The sequence below is a fragment of the Pristiophorus japonicus genome, chromosome 10 (assembly GCF_044704955.1).
Source record: "Pristiophorus japonicus isolate sPriJap1 chromosome 10, sPriJap1.hap1, whole genome shotgun sequence".
Lineage (NCBI taxonomy): Eukaryota > Metazoa > Chordata > Chondrichthyes > Pristiophoridae > Pristiophorus > Pristiophorus japonicus.
In genome coordinates, this window is record NC_091986.1 from 97,716,652 (window position 1) to 97,734,169 (window position 17,518).

General features: G+C 43.3%; 1 protein-coding gene across 2 annotated transcripts in view; it reads left to right on the plus strand.

Moving 5' to 3' along the window:
• LOC139275036 (progesterone receptor-like) overlaps nt 1-17,518 on the plus strand; it is a 456,927-nt gene that overhangs the window by 320,457 nt on the left and 118,952 nt on the right. For both annotated transcript variants that reach the window (XM_070891938.1, XM_070891939.1), the window contains one exon: nt 10,529-10,673. In XM_070891938.1, coding sequence (XP_070748039.1) covers nt 10,529-10,673 — 145 coding nt within the window. The remainder of the gene's footprint in view (nt 1-10,528; nt 10,674-17,518) is intronic.

A 17,518-nucleotide genomic window follows, 5' to 3' on the forward strand; every position in this document is an offset into this window, starting at 1 on the left:
GAAGCCTGGCTGCTCAATTCCTCCACCCACTCAGGTGCCATTAATTCCACACCCAAAATGGACCAGAATTTCCTCGGGATATTCCATCTCCTCTCTTTCAGTCTCCATTGCCCTACTGACTAGCTGGATGACAGGATGGAATCAGCCCTCTCATAAGTATTTGCCATCACTTCCACAGCCTCACTGATAAAAGAGGTGTCAGCACAAAAGCTGCAGTTTGTATCTGGAAAGGTACCTGCACTTCCATTTGTGGCAGCTGCTTCTTACCAAGCTTTTTTTTAATCAAATCACAATTCTAGATAGTGCATATTGTCCATGATTCTACAAAAGTTTTATTCTGCAAGTTGTGCATTGTATCTGTCATTTGTGCCCACAGTGGTCAGGTGATCAAATTTACTGCTTGCAATATTTTGGATGTCCTGCATAATACAAGTACTCTATCTGGGACAATGCAAGATGGATCACACACCAGCCTCTTATAAACTTACCATTTGCCATATTGTTTTGGTTTCTTGCCATGTCTTGAAGTGACGCATAATTGCCTGTGCCAGGTAATGCTGTCACCCTCATTCTGGACACATGGGGAATAAATTCATCACCAACGCCTGCTTTACACCACTGCCAATTCTATTTTTCATGAACTTAAATGGAAAAAAAATGAAAAAGGCTGCCAACTCATTATCGCCCGACTTGCACCATGGCCTAAGATGGATTTCATCTCCTTTCATTTTTATAATCGTCACAATTTTCATTTAATTAATTTGTATTAACAGCTTTAGAAGCAATGAATACTGAAGAAAATTTTTCAGGGGACCTACTAAATCCTTCGCACCACCTTTCAAATTCTGAACCCAAACATAGATCAAAAATGCATTAAAGATCCATCTCTTAAAAGCAAACCATGCTATCTTTTAATTCAATACCAGAAAATCATGTCAGGATGTCAAGGTACAGCTTTAAAACACTTGCAATAAATGTAGTAAGCGTGTCATAATAATGGAATTAGTTCAAAGTAATTATACTGTAATAAATATTTTTATTATTTTTGTTAGAAAGTCAAAGTGAAGGCCAAAGCCGTCCATAGTTGAAAAGAGTAAAAGAGAAGACAAGTTAACTTAGAAAATGGTAACCAATTATTGCTGACTGGTTGTTTTAAAAGCCTGATGATTGTAGGAAATAGGAAAGGTTGACGGTGATGAGGAGTTCCACAGTTTGAGATCCTGGGGAGAATGAATTAGAGTAGGAGATGGTGCATTGAATCTTAATTTTAACATAGCAGGCATATAGAGATGAAGATGGACATGTATTGGTGTATCTGTGCTAAGAACAAACAGGAATGGAAAGTTCAGAGGATTACTGAAATAAAACAGAGAGAAATAAGAAAGGTTGTGATTGTGTGAGAGAGGTTGGAGGTTAGAGGTGACAGGATTATTTGTCAGATGACAACTACAGCCTAGAAAGATTTAGGAAGAAATGATAACCATGAACACAGCTATCGTTTGAGAGGTAGCTGATAATAAGGATTTTTTAAGAAGTAAACAGTGCCAAATGCTGTCACAAACTTGGGAAATGTTCACTGCAAGACAGATGATTTACCAAATTGTTCAAAAGAGTTTCCAGAGGTGTGTAACAATAATAGCAAGATCAATAGTAATGCAATGATGCCAACATAAATACTGTTAATTATGGATTAAGCCAGGACTTATATGTAAAATGATGTCAAGTCACTATTCCCTTCAAACTATACCCTGTAAATCAATTGATATCATTGTTTAAAGATGCTCTGGTATACAGATGACTTGACATTTGTAATATTACTTGTTCCTACAAAATCTCTTTGAGTTCATGAGATCAGCAGGTCCAGGATTGAAATTCTGTGCATATTAGGGATGATTCCACAAACCTAGAATCATCGAATCATTGAATGGTTACAATATGGAAGAAGGCCATTCAGCCTGTCGAGTCCATGCTGGCGTTCTGCAAGAGCACTTCAGCTAGTTCCACTTCCCTGCCCTATCCCCGTAGCCCTGCATTTATTTTCTTCAGGTACTTATCCAACTCACTTTTGAAAGCTGTGATTGAACTGTGCTTGCAGAAGCACATTGCATGAAATTTCCTGCGATGACCTCCTGCAGTGTGTCTCCCTGCCTGGAAGCATGGGATGGCAGAATTGGCCCTCCAAAGTAAACTTTTCTCAGAGTGCATATTTTCCAAGGGTTCTCCTCTGTTAATGTAAATGGAATCTTTTGTAAGAGGGGTTAGGTGTTTACAAAATGTACCTAATCAGGCAAACGACAGCAAATAAATAGAAAATAAATCACAGCAAGATATTTTGGATTTATCTTTGAGAACTGGAAGTAACGAGCATATGCTCCCTCACAAAACTAAACCGGTTAGTCATGCACATGACAGAACAAACTGTACATGGGCTTTTACATTTTATGCCCCCCTCTGATGTTCCTAGTCATGGTTAGGGTATTATAACTGAATTGAATAACTAGCTAGTATTACATTTAAAAACAAGTGATTTACCCTTTAATATGATTAACAGCACTGCAACGTACAACTAAAAAATCTGACTAACAGGTGGTGAGTTCATATTAGCGAATCTTCAAGATTGTTTTAACCAGAATCAAATAAGTGCTACAGATTGGAAAGCACATTCACAATTGAATTTCTTATAAAGGCTTTTTCAACCCCCATTTTCTGCCATTACCTTGTACTTGCCAACATATAACCCACCCCACCCGGCAGGAACAGAGCAGCCGCAGTTAAAATTCCAGTTTGTCTTTGCTTAAACAGAGTCCTTTTATTTAGGTAGCTGAAGGACCCACCTGATTCAGGCAAAAGGGTCATAATACATGCAAATTGGGGTCCTAGGATTTTATTAGGGGCCAAATAGCACTTTAACTGATGGCTGAGCAGGGTGCTCAGTACAGCTAACCCCTACTCAGTCAAGCCTGGCAGGTAAGAAGCGGAGGTCCTAGAAGGTAAGATTTAAACTTATTTTGTGTGGCAAGGAGGAGCAGGAGAGTTCCTCTGGGTCCCATAAGGAAAATATGGCTCTCTGCTGCCCTGGATTCTCACTCCCCTGCCCCTTCCTACTCATGCTAAGCCCTTTCCCTGCAACTTACCTGAGTGCTGACAGGGGTCTCTGGGCCGTCCGATCTTTGCCTGCTGGCCAGTTGCCTCTATGCCTGTTTTTGGTGACAGCTGACGAAAAGGGTGTAAATTCGGCCAAGGAGTTAAAAGAGCCCTGGCCTCAAATTGATGACTTGGGTGGGGGTGGGAGTAGGGTGCGGTGGGAAGCAGAGGCTCAGTTGGACAAAAATGTGGCAACACAACTTGAAAATTGCAGGTAAAAATTAAAGAGTTTCAATTATGAGTAAAGATTGCAGAGACTAGGCTTGTATTCCCTTGAGTATTGAAGATTAATGGGTGAGCTATTTTGTGAGGTGTTGAAGATGATTAAAGGATTTGATAAGATAGATAGAGAGAAACTATGACTGCTGGTGCAGGAGTTCTGAACAAGGGGGCATAACCCTAAAATTAGAGCCAGCTTGTTCAGGGGTGATTTCAGGAAGCACTTCTTCACACAAATGGTAGTGGAAATTTGGTCTCACCCCCCCCAAAAGCTGTTGAAGCTAGATCAATTGAAAATTTAAAAACTAAGATTGATAGTGTTTTGTTCGATAAGGGTATGAAGGAATAGGGAACAAACACGGATAAATGGAGTTGAGATACAGGTTAGCTACCATCTAAATGAATGGTGGAACAGGCTCGAGGGGCTGAATGGCCTACTCCTGTTCCTATGTTCCGATGACCACATTTGTATTGATATAATTACAATTTACTTTCAGAATGGGTTTAACCCTGAATAAGCAAACATTGATCAGTTGAACTATGCAGACTTGAAAGGTCCTAGCCTTGATCTCTGTTCTATGCTGATCTTAGCTGCTAAAATTGACTTTAATGTCTCTGGATGAGGGATCGGAAAATCAGCAAGGATTCCTATTCCTGATCACTCTCGTAGCAACTCCAGGTAGAACTGTGCTGGAGTAGATATCTGCTGGGATTGGTCTTAGCTGCAATGCCCCTGGAAGAGAATAGCTTACCAATATTAAATGCCTTTGTTCACACGTGAAGAAAATACATTTGGCTGATGTATCAGAAGTTGATAGGCACCTATGGAAAGGTATCTCAGTAAAGAATTAACATAATTTGTTGAGGAGCAGGGGAAAGAGGAATAAGGATGAAAAAATTGGAAAAGGTAAAAACTTGCCTTGCAATCCCAAGCCCTTATTCTTATAGTATTGATTGTGAAATTCCCCACACTGTGACAACCATACTTAAAACCACATCCACTCAATTCTATTTCTCCTGTCATCAGTATCAATTTGCTATGGTCTGCTCCATTTTTAAAAGGTTGGCAATGTGTTTTCAGGCTTTTTTGCAACATATTTTTAAATGCCCTGTTACATAACACAATTGTTTCCTAGTCCCTTTGTAACCCTTCAGGATTATACTGGCTACAATAAGGCCTTTCCCAAGATGGACGGAGAAATACAGTATAACAACAACTTGCATTTATATAGTGCCTAAGGCTTTAACATTAAAAAAAAACTTTCCAAGGTGCTTCTCAAAGTGTAATAAAAGAAAATGGATGCCGAAACAATATGGCAGATTTTTTGAATTTGTGCTCCTGTTCATCCACTGAGATCACACATCAGGAATTTGACCATGAGGTTCAGTGTGCCCTGCACGATGTTACTTTCATTAAAATTAATTTGCAACGAGTGCAAACTTGTAAAATCTTCTGATGTTGTTTTGTAAGCAAGCAATATGAAGTAAAATCATTTAAGAACGTCACCAGCCTGAACTGCGCAAAATGGTTTAAGGAAATGACTGCATCTTTTACTGCACCCTACATGCTAGAGGCCTCTCTGTTCTGTGATTTACCAATAGATATCTTTATATCAGTGTCTTTTTCTCTGAAGTATGTTGGGGAGACAAGATTATGTCCACATCCATATAAGAAGTGAATTATCTTCAAAAGCAGTGAATTTTCTTCAAAAACAGTCTAATCGTCCAAGACAAGCAAACAAATTTGGAGAATTTTAAATGATTAAGGAAAAGGGAATACAAAATCACACATTAAGGGAAAAATCAACTTCAGAGTTAATGTAGTGAGCGTCAATACTGCTCTATTGGCATGGAGACAAGAATGTCATCCCTGATATCACTAATAGTCCAAGGAGGAGGAGCCAAATGAAGACCTGTCAAAAAACAACCACTGAATTTGGGCTCCCATTATGAACTGCAGTGCTATTATCATACAGGTGTATGCAACCACAGCGTGAAAAGCATGCACTTCAAAGTGCAATTTGTCCAATTTCCTTGGAGTATCAGGACTTCTATATTGTCAGGCTCCTTGAGAACCATGTACAGTGAAACCTGTAAATTAGAGACACCTAAGGGACTTGCATCAGGTGTCCTTATTTTCAAAGCGGTAATTTTATGTACAGTAAACTGGATGAGCCAAATATCCCGGGATTGGCTGTATTTTCACCTGCTGCTGCCTCGCACATAGCTGCGTGTCCAGTTTTATCTTGTAAATGGACGGTGCATTGAAGACTATCCATAATTTGGGAGTGTCTGTGGTTTCAAGGGGCAGTTTGTATCTATTACAATGTAAGTTATTTGGGACTGTCAGTAATTGTACTTTTTTGCAGATGTCTGTTTTTTGAGGGCGTCTGTACAGGTTTCACTGTATGTGCTGCTACCAGTGAACATGATACCTTGTGTGTCAACTTATTTCAGTTGGTATTACACTCATCTCTGAATTGAAAGTTAATACTCGAGTGCACGATGGAGAGGTGCAATGCCAAATTGTTGGAGGTGCCATCCTTTGGATAAGATATTAAACCCAGAGCCTATCTGCTTGTTTTGTTGAATGGTAAAAATTCCACGGCACTATTCAAAGAACAGTGAGTTGGTCTGGTCAACATTCCTCTCGCAATTAACGCCACCAGAAGCATGTTGGCTGCTCATTTATCTCATTGCCATTGTTTGATCTTTCTGTGCGCAAAATGGCTGCTATGGTTACCCAAATAATACGTCATTGCCTTTCAAAGTCATTCATTGTATTTGAAGTGCATTGCAACATGATAAAGCATTATACGAATGAAAGGATTTTGTTTTGCCTGTACATGCCTTCAAACTCCAGCAGAGCAGAACTACAGGAAGGCACATGGATAAGCCAGGAGACTCATAGAGCAAATATTTGGCCTGCTCATGTCATGCTTCCGATGTTTGGAGGTTTTTATGATATGCCTCAGAGAAGGTTTCAAAAATATTGGTGTGCTGTATGCTGCGCAAAATTCCTTTGAACACAGGCGTCACCATGGAAAGACTGAGGAGCAGTAAGAAACTATTACAGCGGAGGATCTAGTCAAGCACAGACCATTGAACTGCAATGTGGTCATTCAATAAATCCCATATAGTTGTCTGCATTCTTTCTTCTAGTGCATTAAAGATGAACATTTTCACATCATGGAGTGTGGACCACAACACCTCTACAGCAACAGTGGGAGCATTCAATGGAGATCCTCCCACTATGTATATTCTGCACCACGAAGATCTCCACTGCAGATGCCATTCATGTTGTTGTATGTTCATTGGCAGAGTGCAGTGCGGTACCTACTGCTTAACAACTCCACTCATGTTGAATATGGCAGATAAAATCTGTGTCAAAGACTCCATCACAATACTGAAATCAGCTTTCAATATGTGCTGCACAGAGACAAGTGACTGGTATACATTTGTATTTATATCATATCCTCTGGGTAGTATTATTTTGTTTGAAAGCTAGCTTTTGAAGTCTCAATGCCAAAGCAACTCAATATGGTCAGTGACCATGCTAAACCTCTGACTAGTACCAATCTTCATTTTTCTGCCTAACAACGCTGCCCCTCGCTTGCCCTTTGTCTCTAATTCTGTGATCTCTACTTAAACTCATAATCATCCTCCACGGTGCTTATTTCTGAACTAGTGCTTATGCCAGGTATTGATATGAACAAAGTGTGCATAGATGCTAGTTCTAACTCACTCTGTGGAATAACCCGTAGGCATGGGGAAGCAGCCTCTTTGTGTGTGAGAGAGAGAGAGGTCTCAGTACAAGGGACATGTTTCCTCTTCCATGGATTCTCATCTTTCTGTCAAGAGAATTGATGGCAAATTGTTTGAGGTTAGATTGACTTTCATGTGTCCCCAGACAATTGCAAACTTTCTTGCAATTAAAATGTCATTTTATTGTAAAGTACAGCCCAGCAGCCCGGTGCCACCCCACAGCTTCATCTTGCCCCATACCCCATGCCATATTCCCCATTCTACAGTCTACATACTGATCATTTCCAGAGGAGGTTCCTCATAGTAGGTAAGGGTTCTGCACTGTGGTAATACCACTATGCCTCCTTCCCAATTATTAAATGCCAATTTCTCCTGCAATTATGACAAATATGTTCATTAATCATAACAACATAAGTGTGCTTCACATTGTCTTTGCCATCATGAATGGACCAGTACTATTTCCACCAGTACTATTTCCATAAGCATGCTAGCTTAACTAGCACCACATAAATGCCAATCTTGTTCTCTCCAATTCTTGCAGCACTTACAGTCATCTAGACTTGCATGTACTTTATTTGCAACTTCCAGTCATGTCCATATGTGGATACTCAGAAAATTCAGCTTAATTGTTATTGCATGTCTTTGTCTACCTCTTGTAGCATTTGATCATATTAAGGCATGTTAACTGCTATCAGAGTACAGATATATCTGTATGTATAAAAGCACTTGAAACTTAAAGGTATGTCATAGAGAGCCCTTTAAACTTCTTGTCGGATGTAGTGACATTCCTTGCACATCTTTACAGTTCTCTTCTCTCATATTGCAATGTGTATATTACATGCAGTTGCCATCTCTGTGATCATCTCACATGCCTGGTCGACCCAGTGTTTGTTACTTGACCTTCACCCTAAGAGCAAAGAAGAGGGCATCATCATGCTAATTCCCTTGATGCCACATCCCAAACAATTTTCCAAATTGCACAGCTGGATTAAAGACAATGCACATCTTATACCAGTTCAGATCCTTGTTAGTTCATCAATAGCTGGCTCAGCAATTTTAAAGCAATGACATTTTGGTCAGCTCCCCCATTGTGTGGGGAGCCTGGTCCCCAGTCATCTTGGATCTCCTTGCCACTGGACCAAGCAAGACCTTGCTCTGTCAAGCCCATGTGGTGGCTGGTGTGCAATAGCCACCTTACATTAAAAGAATTCACACACAGGCATCTTCCACCATTTAAAATGAGTTCATCAGTCACTTGAGTACTCATTTTATGTGTGGAAGCAAGTCCTCCTTGACCCCGAAGGACTGCCTATGGTGATGATATATGCATGATACACATGTCACCAAAATTATTTGTTGAAAATAGTGCAGTTCTGAGGATTATTATTTGTCCATTTTTATGTTAAAATCTGAATTTCTATTTTTAGGTGGTTTATTTTCAGACTTTAGCCAGTTCGTTAGAAAATGTTAGTATCCATTGTTGCTATTCAACAGAATTAATTCCAGAAAATACAAACCAGAACATGGTACAGAAGTAATTTACTACATAGCATGAAGAAAATCCTTCTGTAGGATTTCCAAGAATCTGTTGTCTTACAAAATTATTACAAATTTGGCTAACAGTGCTGCGTTTATACATCTTCCTCCAGAAATCTTGAGGGGGAATTTCAGGTGGAAACCAGGCACAGCGGGATTTAAAATGGAGCATTTCATTTTCCTACTCTATTTCCACATGAGGCGCCCACCTGGATTAAACTGGAGTCTCCTACATTTATGCAAATTGGGGTCCTGTGACATACATAGTACTGTGACAGCAATTTAACTTCCTTCTGAGTGGAGCACCCACCACAGCCACCACCCTTAGTGAAACCTGGTGTGCAGGAAGAAGAATGTTATGTAAGGTAACTGTTAAACACTTCCATGGGGCCAGTATGAGCAGTAATGCACATTGGGGTCCCCAAGAAAGGTCTGTGTCTCTGCTACCCCAGGCTCTTCCCCACTCCACCCTGCCCTTTCCCATCCATGAGACCCTAATGAAACCCCTCTCAGCGATTTACCTGAGTACCAGTACCTAGCCTTCCGGACGCCTGATCTTCAATTGCTGGCAGCCGGCCAGCTGCATCTTTCCACCGGCCAGATATAACTAGGGCTCAATGGTTAAAATTGGCCGGGCCTCCCGCTGCCGCTCCTGGACAGGCTGCCTGCTCATCCAGCCAGCTTCCCACCGGGATTTAAAATTCGCCTTTTGGAGTTTGTGGCGCTAAAATCAACTTCAGTTGCAACTCTTAGACAAGTCATGTTAAACAAGATAGTTCTTCCACCTCAAATGAAGATATCTTGTACATATTGAGAGTATGGAACATATTTTCCTGCCATGCATGACAAACACTGTTCACAAAGGTCCATCACTGACCCCAGCCAATTTCTTAGGCTTAGTGTCATTTCAATATGTTCGTCAGGTTCACATGGAATTACTCCCTCAGTCAGGGAGCATGATTCATTGGGGGGAGCGAAATCTCAGCACCAGACCTCAGGTGTTTTCCGTAGTTTAATGAGCTGACTACCTCCAGCACAGCTGAAATGGAACCATGATTGATTACATTCCTTGGGGACATTTAAATGTAAATCCCACATCCTACACCATAGCAACACTATGCAGCAGGAATGCATGTGGTGCGCATATCTCCCGGCACTGCAATGGCACAGATGATAAGGAATGTGTCTTAAAGTGTATTCCTGTCATTTGAAACCTATTTTAATAGTTGGGCAGATGTATGGGATGCCCGCTGTCACTTCCGGCGGGAATTCCCAGAAGTGATAGCCCACTGATCATCTACTCAAAATCGGTTGGAAAGGGAGAGGAAAATTGCACCTGCATCTTTCTGCTTCTTCCAAGCATTTTGAATAAGTAGAATAACTTTTGGATACAGGAAAAGGCAATGTTGGTCAATTTGTATTGATGATAGGGCGGAGGTTAACCGTAATATTTTGGACATGTTTAAATAATTATTGTTAGATGATTCTAGTGAGAATAAGATGGAGTACATGTGGTACTCACTACAGCGATATATATCAAGGGAGGAAGTCATGTGATAGCCCTAGAATATCAAAGAGGCATGTTTCCTGCCATTGGGGGCACAGACTTTTCAGCTGTGGGACCTTTATCTGGATAAATTGAGTTGCTTTAAATTCAAGGTGAGTAATCTGTCAATTTAAAACTTTTAAACTGAGTGAAGTGATAATGCAAGCTGATTTATTGACTTGTAATTCTAATACAGGTACAGCTGTTATGTTTTTGGTAAGCTCCATGTACTGTACACATAACGGTACAAATCCTCAGTTTTATTATTATGCCAGCAACAAGGACATTTCTTTTTAACATTTACCTGTGTATTTACAGGATTCCGGAATTTGCACATAGATGATCAAATGACCCTCATTCAGTATTCTTGGATGGGCCTGATGGTATTTGCAATGGGATGGCGATCATATAAACATGTCAAAGGAAAAATGCTGTACTTTGCTCCAGATCTTATATTCAATGAGTAAGTAGATATGTCCTTACATTCAATGAAAACATTGTACTAATTTAGTGTAATGGTAGTCATGATGCTAGTTGCTGATTATTTCAATACAGGTTACAGATTGAAGGGCCGATGTAGCGGTCTTGTTGCAATGGTGTTGAACTGCTTTTCTGTGAAGTTATATCATGCGAATAGTGTGGCGGCACAACCTTGTTTGAGTTCATGCAGTCAGGTCATTTAAATCATTTGACTATGCTTTCTGCTCACACTGGCCCATGTATATGCAGCACTATTGAAATGTGGGTACAACATCCAGCAAGGGGTGCTGGGAACATTTCAATCGACGCAGCCACATAAAGGCAGGTAGCTGCACAGCAGGGCAAAATTTCTTTAGAAAGGTTGAAAATAATTTTGAAAAAAAATGTCAGCTATTCTAAATGCCATATGGGGAAAAAAGAGGTGGCAAAAATGTCAAAGAAAAGGCAAAGTAGAGGCATGAAATGGCATCTCCGAGCAACAACAGAGCACTCGATATCCATGCTCTGTTTAAAGTTTGACAAAGTGGTCATGATGCTGTATGAGGTGAGTGTGAGGAAGGTTTGCCTGTTTTGTACTCCAGGCATCCATCCTGCATCATGCCTGGCAGAAAGTGGCAGCCAGGCTTAATGCTGTGAGCATTATACAATTACCTGCAGAATTTGGGAAGAAGATGGCATAACTTAAGCATCCAGGTAAGGTAAAACTGCCCAGCTGTGTACCATGTACCAGGTAGATAACTCCAAATTAAATACTACAAATGCTGCCTGTCAACCTGCTGCTCACCCATGCCAATACCTCATACAACTTTACAGTTCTTTCAGTGCATCGTACCTGACACAGTAAAACAAGCATGATTACTTCTGAATATCCAGGATAGGCTTCAGATTGGCTAAATTCCAGCCATTCCTGACCACTTTGCACTTTGAGAAGCAGAGCAATGAGTTTTTCCTGGGCAGCTATGTCATGCTGTTGGGCGGGAAAAGAGATGAAAGTGGTGGCCATGCTGAATGACACAGCAGTCACCTCTTTGATACATGTATAAGCAGCACATAAACTGATATTGCAGTACTAGCCAGGAGTGAGCCACAGATATAATAGTTGAGGGCAACAATGACCTTGCAAACCACTGGCAGTGTCATCCTTAAGTTGCAAGCCGGCTGCAGGTATCTGTTATGTCTATAGTGTACTTATGAATGACTCCACAAGGCAATGTGTTGTACTTGAGCTATAGTGACCTTGGTACTTTATTCCAAACTCCAGAGTGCGCTGCCATGGTGTGCAGCCTTTTAAACAGGGCCCTGTCACCAGGGCAGGAAATCCGCGGTCTCCACCAGTTGCACCCTCTAGTGGTGCCAGCATGTATGTACATGGTGTGAACCTTATTGATAGTACATCAGATAAACAAGTCTCCATCTTATACAATCACACAGCGACTACACATTGAGTACATCCATAGTCAGCATACACAACAGTGTCCTTGCTCTCCAACTGGCGCCCTGTTGCGGTATTTGTCCTTTTCAATTACAGGAAGGTATGCCAAGGTACACAAATATGATCATCTGGTTACTGATCTTTCTGGCATTTCTTTTTTCATCAACTATGAAATGCAGTATTGAAGTACTTCATAAAGGAACCTATCGCAAAGAGCAAAGGAAACAGGGATTGTCATGTATTCAACCAGCATTGTAACCCATGTATAATCTGACCTAAGTTGTACACTGTGAGAACACTGACCACGAGGTGGTGAACTTGTGGGAGACACTCCTAACCTAGACCTTCAGATATAAAAGGGGAAGCTCCACCCACTTCCATCACTTGAGTGCTAAGGAATAAAGGACAGGTCACAGACTGACCACCTCTCAATCATGGGCCTCGTGTGCATTTATACTGTATAGTAAGGACGTATCAATGGTGACAAGAAACTGGGATTTAAACCACGCGAGCATGGCCACTAGCAGAACAGACAAGAGGTACTGTGTTAAGGAATGGTTGGGACAGAGATTCAACATTGTTAAAGCAGCACACAGTTCGCCAGGCAGGAAAGGGCAGTCGGGCATGCCCCAACATGTAGTCGAACCCAGAGGGGGAGTTCGACAGAGACAATGGCAAGCTGAACGGTGATTCACGCCATTGCAAGGGACAATGCGGCCAGTAATGGGGTCATCAACACCTGTTAATGGCGCACTCAAGGGCAATAACAGGGGCAGTCAGGGACGATCGACTGGCAAGGGACCTTTTGTTTCAAACAGCAGCTCATGCTGGAAGCGTGGAGGCACACACTCAGCCGGAGTTTTCAGAGGTGAGCAAAATACCTGCAGAAATTGCAGAAATGAACGCTGGGGGAAATCGTTGGAAGCTGAAGTTCAGCGAGTTCATGTGGAGCACGTATACAGTTCATACACCAGGACGCCACCGATAATGATGAAAGTGCTCCTCAATGGCATCCCAGTATCAATGGAGCTAGACACGGGGGCCAGCCAGTCCCTGATGGGTATCAAACAGTTCAAAAAGTTGTGGGCGTCCAAGGCCAGGAGGTCAAAATTATCGCCGATTGACGCACAGCTACGGACTTACACAAAGCAGATCATTCCGGTGCTAGGCAGCGCCACGGTAGTCATGACCCACAAAGATTCGAAGAACAGGTTGCCACTCTGGATTGTCCCAGGGGACGGTCCCGCACTACTGGGGAGGAGTTGGCTTGCTGTCATGAACTGGAAATGGGGCGATGTCAATGCAATTTCCTCTGTGGAGCGAGTATCATGCTCACAGATCCTGAACAAATTTGACTCATTATTTCAAACCGGCATTGGCACTTTCATGGGGGCCAAGGTAGTGATTCACATAAACCCGGACGCCAGGCCAGTACACCACAAGGCCAGAGCGGTGCCGTACGTGATACGGGAAAAGATAGAAGGCGAATTGGACCGCCTGCTGAGGGAAGGCATCATCTCGCCAGTCGAATTCAGTGACTGGGCGAGCCCGATTGTGCCGGTGCTCAAGGCGGATGGGTCGGTCAGGATATGTGGCGATTACAAGGCCACCATCAATCGGGTGTCACTCCAAAACCAGTACCCACTACCGAGAGCGGAGGACCTCTTTGCGACGCTATCCGGTGGCAAACTTTTTTCAAAATTGGACCTGACCTCAGCTTACATGACCCAGGAGCTGGCGAGTGAGTCGAAGAAGCTGACCACCATCACGACACACAAGGGGTTGTTTGAGTACAACAGATGTCCGTTCGGGATTCACTCGGCCGCCGTGATCTTCCAACGAAATATGGAAAGCCTCCTCAAGTCGATTTCAGGGTGGTTTTTCAGGACGACATCCTCATTACGGGTTACGATACTGAAGAACACCTCCACAACCTGGAGGAGGTGCTACGCAGACTGGACCAGGTAGGGCTGCGACTGAAAAAGGCGAAGTGCCTCTTCCTAGCTCCAGAGGTAGAATTCCTGGGGATGAGGGTAGCAGCAGACGGGATCAGCCCTACTGCGTCCAAGATGGAAGCGATCCAGAGAGCACCCAGACCCCGTAACACGATGGAGCTGCATTCATTCCTGGGGCTCCTGAACTATTTTGGTAACTTTCTTCCCAAATTGAGCACGCTGCTAGAGCTTCTACACGTGCTCCTACGCAAAGGTCGCGAATGGGTCTGGGGGGACAGCCAGGAAAGGGCTTTTAATAGAGCACGCAATTTGTTATGTTCCAACAATCTGTTAACGCTATATGACCCATGTAAGAAACTTGTATTAATGTGCGATGCGTCGTCCTATGGTGTCGGGTATGTGTTGCAGCATGTCAATGCCAAGGGTCAGTTACAGCCGGTAGCTTATGCCTCCAGAAGTCTGTCCCAGGCAGAAAGGGGCTATGGGATGGTAGAAAAGGAGGTGCTCACATGTGTATATGCGGTAAGGAAAATGCACCAGTACCTGTTTGGCAGGAAATTTGAGCTGGAGACAGATCACAAACCCCTAACGTCCCTTTTGGCCGATAACAAGGCCATAAATGCAAACGCATCGGCCCGCATACAGAGGTGGGCACTCACGTTAGCCGCCTATGACTACACAATTCGGCACAGACCGGGCACCGAAAACTGCGCCGATGCACTCAGCAGGCTCTCACAAGCCACCACTAAGGGGGCTACCGAGCATGCTGCTGAGATGGTCATGGCTGTTGAAACTTTCAGAAACGGAGGCTCACCCGTGACAGCCCGTCAGATTAAAGTCTGGACAAATAGAGACCCGCTAATGTCTCTAATCAAGAAATGTGTCCTGAATGGGGACTAGGCAGCCATGTACAGGGCATGCCCTGAGAAATTTAAACCATTTCACAGGCGCAAGGATGAACTCTCAATTCAGGCCGATTGCCTACTGTGGGGAAACCGCGTAGTCATGCCCCGGATGGGCAGAGAGGTGTTCATCAGAGAACTCCACAAGGAGCACCCGGGCATTGTCATGATGAAGGCAATTGCCAGGTCACACGTTTGGTGGCCAGAGATAGACGCAGATCTGGAACTTTGTGTTCGCAGGTGCAACACGTGTGCCCAGCTGGGCAATGCGCCCAGGGAAGTTCCCCTTAGCCCCTGGCCATGGCCCGCCAAGCCTTGGTCACGCATCCATGTGGACTACGCAGGTCCTTTCATGGGGAAAATGTTTTTGATTGTAGTAGACGCCTACTCCAAATGGATCGAGTGTGACATTTTAAATTCAAGCACATCCTCTGCCACGGCAGAAAGTCTACGGACAATGTTCGCCGCCCACGGTCTACCGGACATCTTGGTCAGCGACAATGGCCCCTGCTTCACAAGCACTGAATTCCAGGACTTCATGGCAGGCAATGGAATTAACCATGTTAGAACGGCACCGTTCAAGCCAGCCTCAAACGGCCAGGCAGAACGAGCTGTGCAGATAATCAAACAGGGGATGCTCAGAATCCAAGGGGGTTCCCTACAATGCCGCTTATCACGCCTCCTGTTGGCCTATAGATCCCGACCACACTTGCTCACAGGGGTTCCACCCGCAGAGCTGCTAATGAAAAGGATGCTCAAAACCCGGTTATCCCTTATACACCCCATCATGAAAGAAATTGTCGAGAGCAGGCGCCAGTCACAATATGACTACCATGACAGGAATGCGAGGGGGCGATGTATTGATGTAAATGACCCTGTTTTTGTCCTCAACTACGCTGCAGGGCCCAAATGGCTCGCAGGCACTGTGGTTGCCAAAGACGGAAATAGGATTCTGGTAGTTCAACTTACCAATGGACAAATCTGCCGCAAAAATGTGGATGAAAAACAAAAAGGAGGTTCAGCAACCCATAGAAGAAGCAGAGGAAGAACACGATGTAGAGTTCACTCCACCACAGGTGACCGAACACCGGAACCAAAGGGAGGAGAGCCCAGTAACTGTGGACAGTCCGGATAGGCATGAGGCACAGCAAACAGCAGACACTCAGGCCAGCGCCCAACAACCGGAGCCCCAACTCAGGCGCTCTACAAGGGAGCGTAAACCACCAGAGAGATTCAACCTGTGATCCCAATAAGACTTTGGGGGTGGGGGAGGGTGATGTCATGTATTCAACCAGCATTGTAACCCATGTATAATCTGACCTAAGTTGCACACTGTAAGAACACTGACCACTAGATGGTGAACTTGTGGGAGACACTCCTAACCTGGACCTTCAGATATAAAAGGGGAAGCTCCACCCACTTCCATCACTTGAGTGCTAAGGAATAAAGGACAGGTCACAGACTGACCTTCTCTCAATCATGGGCCTCGTGTGCATTTATACTGTATAGTAAGGACGTATCAATGGTGACAAGAAACTGGGATTTAAACCACGCGAGCATGGCCATGAGCAGAACAGACAAGAGGTACTGTGTTAAGGAATGGTTGGGACAGAGATTCAACATTGTTAAAGCAGTTCTCCAGGCAGGAAAGGGCAGTCGGGCATGCCCCAACATGTAGTCGAACCCAGAGGGGGAGTTCGACAGAGACAATGGCAAGCTGAACGGTGATTCACGCCATTGCAAGGGACAATGCGGCTAGTAATGGGGTCATCAACACCTGTTAATGGCGCACTCAAGGGCAATAACAGGGGCAGTCAGGGACGATCGACTGGCAAGGGACCTTTTGTTTCAAACAGCAGCTCATGCTGGAGGCGTGGAGGTACACACTCAGCCGGAGTTTGCAGAGGTGAGCAAAATATCTGCAGAAATTGCAGAAATGAACGCTGGGGGAAATCGTTGGAAGCTGAAGTTCAGCAAGTTCATGTGGAGCACGTATACAGTTCATACACCAGGCCTCGTGTGCATTTATACTGTATAATAAGGACGTATCAGGGATAGTACATTTTTTTCTCAAAAATGTTAATAAAAATTTCAGAAATATAGACAGGATGCCTAATATAAATAAACAATGCTGACTTCAAAAGGTACAATAAACATTACAAAAAAAAATACAAAGCCAGTGGCAACTTAAGAGCTCCCTCGCCTATGGCATTTCCTTTGCTTCCATTCGAAATTAGCACACAACGAAAAATAGCAAACCTGGGACAAATCCCACATAATTGGGCCAGGTATTCATTTAGTGAGGCTGATGCATGAAATAGCCACAAAGATCTAACACACAAAATTGACACTTAGGTTTAGGAACTTAGGTTTTTCATCTGTGATCCCCCTGTACATCTTTTCTTCTGCTGCACAGCACTGCTGATTCTACTCCTGATTATCGCTACAACTTAAAGTAAGAAGCTTTCTACTGATTAACCATGTATTGAAGAAAGGAAAAGATTTCAGTAAATTCTACCTAAAAAGACGATTGCCTTTC